General features: G+C 42.0%; 1 protein-coding gene across 1 annotated transcript; it reads right to left on the bottom strand.

The window, feature by feature from the left end:
- Positions 1-384: 384 nt before the first annotated feature.
- Positions 385-8,774, bottom strand: Slfn5 (schlafen family member 5). The gene is made up of 4 exons (XM_035448070.1): positions 7,772-8,774; positions 6,513-6,638; positions 1,599-2,313; positions 385-1,421 (listed from the first exon to the last, which is right to left on the bottom strand). The coding sequence occupies exons 1-4, from the start codon at positions 8,772-8,774 to the stop codon at positions 611-613; spliced, it is 2,655 nt and encodes an 884-aa protein (XP_035303961.1). The 3' UTR covers positions 385-610.
- Between the last annotated feature and the right edge of the window lie 333 nt (positions 8,775-9,107).

Genomic DNA, 9,107 nt, shown 5'->3' with positions numbered 1-9,107 from the left:
TCCTTCCTTCCTTCCTTTCTTTCTTTCTATCTTCTTCTCCTCCTCCTTCTCCTTCTCCTCCTCTTCCTCTTCCTCCTCCTCCTCCTCCTCCTCCTTCTTCTCCTTCTCCTTCTTCTTCTAGATAGGGTCTCTCTACAGAGTCCTGATCTATCCTAAAGCTCACTTTGTAGAGCAAACTGACCTTAAACTCACAGAGAACCACCTGCCTCAGTCTCCCAAGTGCTGGGATTAAAGGTGTGCACCACAATGCCTTCCCATCTCTCTCTCTCTCTCTCTCTCTCTCTCTCTCTCTCTCTCTCTCTCTCTCTCTCTCTCTCACACACACACACACACACACACACACACAGAGAGAGAGACAGAGAGAGACAGAGAGAGAGAGAGAGAGAGAGAGAGAGAGAGAGAGAGAGAATCTTGATGCCAGCTAATTACCCTGGTATCTCTTACTATTACCTGAATTCTTCACACTTGTACTTACCCCAGGCATCAAGGAGAGTAGCTGATTTAGTAGATGACTATACATTAGATGTTTTGGTGTTTAGATGTTTAGATCAAAGAGTTTCAAAGTCATCTAGAGACCAACCCTGCCTAATTGAAAACTGGTATCTCCCTATCAAAGCAAAAGCTTTATAATATAAAGATGGGTTCTTGCCCTGGAAGCCAGACAGAGCAGAACATTGTAGAAAATGGCTGTCTCGAATTCCGCTGGAATGATCCCAAACACTACGCTTCTTTCCATTCCTGAAAATTGCTGAACACTAGTCAACAGGATGTTATTACCCAGAAATTCCGACTCTTCCCTGACCTGCATTAGTGAACTGGGTTCCTCGATGAGCTGAGACATGTTCCTCCTTCTCAATGCTAGGATAATCTTTTCTTTATATGTTTCTATATCTCTGGCTTTGCTGAAAAGAACAGCAACATCCCTGGGATAATACCCAGACCTCCAGAGATACCGGCACTTCTCTGCTACAAAGATTGCCATCTGTTCCAAACTCAAGGCATCAGTTATCTCTAAATTGCCTGTGACACCTGGAACCCTTTCAAGTTCTTGAACCATTGTCAGGGCCTCTGAGGGGACATTTGGGGGAGGATTTCTTCTGATTTGTTGCATTATTTCTTGTAGGTAGTTGGCTATGTTGTCTCCGCTCCGGAGCATCCTGGTGAGCTTCAATATAAACCTTTGGTGCTGAAGGTCAGGGAGGCCACTGCAACACAAGTGGTTGGTCTGAAAGTAATCCAGAAACACACAGAGAACTCCTGGACCGTCTCTGCCTCTCTGGATGATGGAGTTTGCCTTTGCATACCAGTTCCCATCTTCAGTTCGGAAATTCTGAGCATCATCCACGACGATGTGTTTGATGGTAAAAAAGGTATTTTTCATGAAGTATTTCCGTGACACTGCCTGGCAGATGTTTCTCTGGCTGAGAGTGTAAGAAACACAGTCAGGTTTCTTCAGCAAAGTCAAGCAAGTCAACCCAATCTATGGTTACAGTCCCTGAACATGGCTACTACTACAACCCAGAGCTTAGCCTGTGAAAACCACAACCGCTAACATTTCCCAGCAGAAAGAAACTAATGGAGTCAGGCTGCATACATACCTCACAAACCTCTTCAAAGCATGGTTCTCACAGATGTAGAGAATGTCTTCAGCTTGGCAGCTGAACACATTCCTAATCTTCTCCATGATCTTGAGAGCCAGAGTGGTCTTCCCTGATCCAGGTGAACCATGAACAAACAGCTCTCTGTTCTTGCAAAGATCCTTTAAAAGCAACTGATACTGTTGGTCTGTGAATAGGGTCACCGCCTCAGAGTTTAACTCTTCGTTTAAGAAGGATCTGAACCCAAACAAGACGATCACAAGGGATTGCAACAGAACTTCCATCTGCTGCATGGTTGTGAAGTTATAGGATTCGGGGTAGATGGGTATTTCTAAACCGGCCCTTACTGTGTGATGAGGACCCAGCTGCAAGACCAAGGGAATGATGCCTAATCTCCCAGGGTATCCACCCATGTTCGCCAGCCTCTGCTTCAGGGTACGGGCGACTGTCATAGCATACCACCTGTACCCCAGATCCCACTTGTTGCAAATGGTGTACAGGATTGGAACATTGTTTGGGGAAATTAGAAGAGCATCGCAGATGACACCCCGCCTCCTTTGAAGACCAAGATCCACAGCCCAGCTGTGGGAGAAAATCAATACCCCTTGAGAGAAAGAGCGCATTTCCATACTTATTAAGTTTCTTAGTCCTCTGTGATCCGAGAAGAGGTCCCTGTAGACACTTTCCGGAGTATATGTAATCCTGTCAGGTGACACTAGACAAGGAAAGGATCCAAATGAATTAGAGGCTCACAGGACAAGCTATTAGTCACCAATACTGTGGGAATCTTTCTGGAATAAGCACTCTGACACCAATGAGAGTAGAAGGGAGAAGATGCCACCGGGACAGCTCCTGAAAGCCTTCAAATGCCAGGTCCAGTCCTTACTTACATTTTATATTCTAAAACTACAAGGTGGAGTGGGTAAGCAAGCAAGATTTTACAAAAGGGTACAGGGCAAGTCAGCAGAATTTTAAGGGCCATGACCCATTGTTTCAACTATTTCTCCAGGTCATTCTGTTTCAGGTAGCAAGTGAAGTCATCCTTGGCAAACAAGCAATACAAGCAGTTGTTACCATCCTGGCCCCACCCCTCAGGGACCTGGCACACATGGCAGGCAGTACCCTGGCTCTGTATGCAGGTACAAAGGTCCCTTTAAGAGGAAACCTACACCCACTTCTCTCTGCCATTTCTCTGAGGAGGCAGACAGATCTGTCTCTCTCTCTCTTCTCTCTCTCTCTTTCTCTTCTCTCTTCCCTTCTCTTACTCCCTTCCCTTCCCCCAACAAACTTTCCACATAAGTTCTGCATGATGGTGTATTTGTCTCTCACCTACCATGAGACTCGATGAAGGTCCAACCTCGAGACATATTATTACAGTAGTGCTTTAAGTAAATCACTAAATAAGTTGATAAATCAGTATCTAATAACTGGTCTTTTCTACCTTACTCTACTTCACCATTACATGATGTAGATCCTGACAACCTTTGGGCCCTACTATGTGTTGAGGATCAGTTTTATGTCAGTAACAAAAAGATGAGAAATGCTGTGTCTGGGAAAACCCATAGCAGTTCAACTCTGAGTACAAAGTAGCAAAGGCAGCAAGAAAGAGCCTCACTGGAACTGTGTGAACGAACATTAGTGGAAAATACAGCTTGGCAAAAAAAAAGAAAAAAGAAAAAAGAAAAAAAAAAAAAAGACAGTTGCAAGTCTTTGTGGAAAGCACACTTGAGCCTCAGAGGGTGCTGTCTAGTTAGCCATCAAAAGGATTCGGGAATAGAGAGATAATAAAAGGAGAAGTGTGAGCTGGGAGTTTTGGCACACGTATTTAATCCCAGGACTCGGAAGGCAGAGGCAAGTGGATCTCTGTCGAGTTATAGGCCAACCAGGGCCACATAGTAAGACTGTCTAAAAGAGGCAGAAGTGTGTGTAAACACAGAGGCAACAAACCCCACAGTCGATTCAGATAACCCCACACAGCTTGTGTTTCCAGAAATGAGAGACAAAGAAAGGGAGATGGTGGTGTAGGGAAAGCATTCAAGAGCCATCTGGACACCTGGCAAGAGCCACATGCTGGCTGGTTTGGGGAGCAGATCAACACCTGCCACAGGTTATGAGTCATGGCAGCTTCATTACAGGAAAGGCAGCATGAAGGACATTTCGGTTTGTAAATGATGGAACTGTTTTGTATGTTGACTGTGATGGTGGTTACACAAAACTATGGGTGTGCTAATATCCATAGCTGTACAACAAAAATGTCTATTTCATGCAGGTTAATTTTTATTTTTAAAAGTCCTTAATAAGATTCTTATTTACTGTATATATGAGTATATATAAAGATGCATGACACCTATAAAGAATTTTTGGATGTTATACTATTAAAAAATGATGTATGCCTACAGGGTATATGGTATATGTACATAAGTCTCTTAAAAATACATAAACTCTGATTGGAATCTAGCCCAAACTATGAATACTCTTCAAAAAAATCAAATTCACACTTGAAAGGCAGAGGCAGATGGATCTCTGTGAGTTCAAGGCTAGTCTGGTCTACATAGTGAATTCCAGGACAATCAGGACTACATAGTGAGACTCCCTTCTCAAAGCAAACAAAGACAGAAGCAACAACAACAACAAAAAAACCAAAATCTGTGTTTCAAATTCAAGGTACAAAGTAGAACCAAGGATGAGTCCATATTTCTGTGTTTGGTTGAATGGACAATAGACACTCCAAGTAATAGAATTTTGAACAATTAATTTTTTCATTTTTTTAAAAAAAAGTTTTGTTTATTTTTGCATATATGGGTATTTTTTGTCTGCATGAATATCTGTGTACTGTGTGTGTACAGTGACTGCAGAGGCCAGAAGGTGGTGTCTGATCTCCAGGAACTGGGGTTTCAAATGTTTGTTAGCTATCATGTGGGTGAGGGAAACCAAACTAGGGTCTCTGCAAGAGCAGCAAGTGCTCAATTGCTCAATCATCTTTCCAGCCCCTGAACAATTAATTTTTGAAGTACTAATATAGAGCGATATTCAGATTCTAAAGAAAAATGGGAGGTTGTCATAACAAAAGGTGCATTTTGGTGATGCTTTCTTGGTCATATGGCTGATACATTAGCTGGATGAACTAACAATTTGAACACACCAATAAAGTTTGTCTGGACTGAGAGAAATACTAGACTGAACCCAGTAGTATCCTACTATGTTTGTCTACTGTTATTTTAATTTAACATTATGTTTGGAATAATTAAGCAATGAACTAGAGAAATAAAATTGATAAATAAAGGAAAGGTTACTCAAAATTATCTTTCCTCTTTGTATTAAAATACATTTATTAAGTAAAAACTAAGCTTTTCCTGCATATGGGCAGATCACCATCAGAAATTATAATCATAAAAGAGCCCACTCTAAAAATTACATTGACATATGAAAGAACAATGTTATAAAGCTTTGAAACAACTGTCATATTTCATTGATTGTAAATGTATTTCAATGTTTCATGAGTCACATATCTTATAGTTTAATTAGCAAGATTATTTTTCAGAGCTAATAAAATGATAGAAGGTTGTTTAGCAAATATAAGAGAGAAGATTTGTATAATCAACCAGACAATCCATGTTGAACTATGAGAAAATTTACTATTGTAAAACTGACAATTCTTTCTAAGTCAGCTCACTGGCTGCATATATTGGCCATCAAAATAATATCGGATTCTTCTCTTTTCTTTTTGATACAACAAAATGCTTCTAAGATTCTTCTAGAAGAAAATCACCAGAGTAAGACCATATTGGTAAACATGGGTCTGGGCATATATTTTTGATTGCTCTTTGGCAATATTCATCTAAATTTATAAATAATTGTTAATACTCAGAATTTATCCTTAGATCATGTCAGTTATTGATAGAAAAAAATTGTATAGTACTGCTTAAAATAGAAAAGAGTGCCAGGCTTGTAGCACACACCTTTAATTCTGAGTTCCATGCCAGCCTGGTCTACAAAGTGAGTAGACCAAGACAGCCAGGACTACACACACACACACACACACACACACACACACACACACACACACACAAGCCTGTCTTGAAAAACCATAAAAGGGGGGCTGGGGCTGGATAGATGGATCAGTGGTTAACAGCACTGGCTGTTCTTCCAGAGAATCCAGGTTCAATTCCTGGCACCCACATGGCAGCTCACAATTGCCTGAACTCCCATTTCAGTGGATCTCACACCTTCACACAGACAAAACACAAATGTGCATGAAATAAAAATAGTTTTTTAAAGAAAAGAAAAACCAGAAAAGAGAAAGGAAGGAAGAAGGAAGGAAGGAAAGAAGGAAAAAGTTGTCTCAAAAGAAAGGAATCTGAAAAAGAAATGGCAGAGTGATTGCAGGGTTCTAGTTACTTCTTTTATTTAGGTGGTGGTTACACACATTTCATGGTACAAATTACTTATTAAATTATATCTTTGTTCTGTGTCCTGTCTGTGTGCAAAAGTCTCATAGTGAAATAACTAAAACTAAGAAAAAAACCCATGTTTAGAAACACTAGAATGTTTAGAAACATTTTATAACCAATGAAAGAATCAAGAAAATCCACAAACAAGGTCATGACAAAATGTGCCTCAACACTGTTTACACTCAGCCCTGCACTTGCACATAACAACTAATGAACCCGTTTTCACTGCTAATGTTCTATTCCGTAACTGTATTGCAATATACTTACCCATTGTGGTAGTGGTTGTAAGCCATCATGTAGGTGCTGTGGAAAAGCAGCCAGTGGTTTTACCTGCTAAGCCATAGCTCCAACCCCTCTCTAAACTTTCCATAAGTGGTTTTATATGGACACAGGAATCAAGGGATTTTCCCCCTAAATATAGGAACAACCAATATGTTCCAAAGCATCCAGAGATGACAATTACCTGGGAAGAAATCCTTCTGCAATTCTTCCACACACTTCAAATTCTTATGTATGCACACAGTCCTGCATCGGGGTGTGGTGTCTGTAACACTCCTCGAGATGATCATCTGAGGAAAACGGGAAAGCTCTGAGGAAAGAAGAAATAAGAATTGAGTACACAGTGCGTAGACCCCTCTTCATAGCTGAGCCATGTTGAACTAAAAGCTGGGATCTGCAGATATTTGCATTTCCAATACAGATCACCCAGAAACCAAACCCAGGTCCTCTGCAAGAGCTGTCCATGCTCTCAACCTCTGAGCCACCTCTTCAAATCCTTAATATTTATTCATATTGAAATAAATCGTTTTTTGAATACTGTTTTAAGTATATGTGAGTAGAAGCTATGAAGGTCAATGGTATAGAATCCTATGCAGTTTTGAAATAAACTTTTGTTTGTTTTGTGACTTTTGAAGTTACCATTGGCTTTCTCTCATCTTCCCTTTTCCAAAGCATATGCCTATCATATCCCTGTCATTTATGGTTATCATACCTTGGGTCTTGAAATGGGGAAATCCTGGTTTGTTCATGAAAAACCTCAAAGAAAGGATTAAGAATAAATTTTATAGGTTGTGAGATGGCTCAGCAGTTAAGAGCACTGGCTATTCCAGAGGACCCAGGTTCTGTTCCCAGCACCCTCATGATAGTTCACAACCATCAGTAACTCCGGTTCCAGGGGGATCGGATGCCCTCTTCTGGCGTCCACAGGCACTACACATACATTTTGCACAGATATGCCAGCAAAATACCTATGTATGTAAAATAAATTTGTTTTTAAATGAGTACTTTAAAAAAGGGAAGAGGACACTGTCAGGCGGTTAGAAAGGACACATCTCTTGTCCTTGTGGGAGGGGATTTACTGAGTAACTAAATGCAAGCCGGCCATCAGAAAAGAAGAGCTTTTAACATGCGCATCAGGCAAGCTGTGCTGGAGCCGGGGTTCACACCTGTCATCGAACACTCTTGAAGGATGCAGCGGGAGGGTTTTGAGTTTGAGGCCAGCCAAGGCTACCCTGACTCAAAATTAAACAAGAAAAGAAAGGATGTGGAGCAGAAGTAATTAGTTCCGATTGCCCCTGCACCAGCCTCTAATGGGACTGCCATTCTGATGAACACAGGATATTCAAGGGGAGCAGTCAGGGGGAAGGGCAGTGGCCTCCCATCTATAGGAACTGAGCTCCTACCCCCAGCAAACATTCTACAGTGTCAGTCCTGCTTCCTGACCTGTGTCGGTCTTTATCATCCACGCTGCCCAGTCCTTTGTGGCTAGCTGCTTCATCTGATTGTCCTTCATCTCCCAGGAGTCAGGTGCTCTGGAAAATGCTGCACAGCAGAATTGTTCCACCTTGATCACACAGACATACCCACGGACGGCCCCCTTATCATACACTTCCAGGAATTTGCAGTCATGTTGCACTTTATGGACTTGTGAACAGAAGTGATGGACAGGCATGCTCCTGATACAGCGGTCGATGACATTCAACAAGCTGGAATGATTTACTTTTTCCTTTTCGCATCCAATGACTTGACAGGTCTCGTCATGCACACCAAAAAATACATATCCTCCTTCAGAATTGGCAAGTGCAGAAACACACTTGGGGAGTTTCTCTTTAATGCCCTGGGTAAGGTCTACGGAGAACATTTGAAATTCAACGTGTGGGGACTCCGTAAAGTTGAGTTTTTCCAGGTACAGAAGCTGCTGCTGTTTGCCGAATAAATCAGCAGCTAAGATCATCTGATTATCAACTGGAGCCTCCTGTGGATTTAATGAGCTGGGATCATCAACATTCTCGAGAGCCTGGATCCTTCTTCTGAGGAATAGTAGGGCTTCTAGAGAATCCATGACCTCAGTAAATGTTCCACGTCTGTGGTACAAATTGGAACACAAGGTGGCGAGCTGCACTCCTGAGGGTGCCACCTCCCACGAATTCACAAATATTAAAAAGAGCTTTCCCTGCAACATCTCATCTATATGGTTTCTGAACAATGGCGGCAGATCCAGGCCCACTCCATCGCTCTCATAATTATAGTCTTCGTTCTCAATCTCAACCCTGACCACTCCCCCACCGGAATTCAGCAGAGCACACACTGCTTGCGAGATGGCCTCATCCTGTCTCATCCGGTGTGCGGGGTCCATCCCCGCCCTTTGTCTGACCCCTAGGGTGGCCTTTCCTCCATCTAGGATACATTCAGCAAAGTTCAATTCCAGATTTGCCAGGATACTCATCTTCTCAGCCTTTAGCACCAATGTTTTCCTGGAAGCCAGAAAGAGAGAAACATTAGAACAGGAGACGAATGGGAAGGTGGGAAACCAAATGTAAGGACACCTTTCTGAAGTCAGCCCTTTTATTCCCACACAGCTAAAAAAGCTAAGTCTGTGGATTGCCCACTTTTACCACAGAAACAGCCACAAGGCACTGCTCATCCTGATTTTGCTTTTTTTCTAAAATTTATTGTACACACACACACACACACATACACACACACACACAAACACACATCACAGCACGCACATGTCACGACACTTGCATGTGGAGGACAGAGGACAACTCTCAGGAGT

Source organism: Cricetulus griseus, chromosome 7 (assembly GCF_003668045.3).
Source record: "Cricetulus griseus strain 17A/GY chromosome 7, alternate assembly CriGri-PICRH-1.0, whole genome shotgun sequence".
Classification (NCBI taxonomy): Eukaryota; Metazoa; Chordata; class Mammalia; order Rodentia; family Cricetidae; genus Cricetulus; species Cricetulus griseus.
The sequence above is the reverse complement of the archived record's forward strand: the minus strand, read 5'-3'. Positions and strand labels throughout refer to the sequence as shown.

What these genes read in the sequence shown, in the direction of transcription:
- Slfn5 (XM_035448070.1), bottom strand. Translation starts at nt 8,774, where the DNA reads ATGAGTATCCTGGCAAATCTGGAATTGAACTTTGCTGAATGTATCCTA. An exon ending in GATGATAAAGACCGACACAG is followed by an intron (nt 6,639 to 7,771) that starts GTCAGGAAGCAG and finishes TTCTTTCCTCAG; the next exon opens with AGCTTTCCCGTTTTCCTCAG. An exon ending in GCAGAAGGATTTCTTCCCAG is followed by an intron (nt 2,314 to 6,512) that starts GTAATTGTCATC and finishes TTCCTTGTCTAG; the next exon opens with TGTCACCTGACAGGATTACA.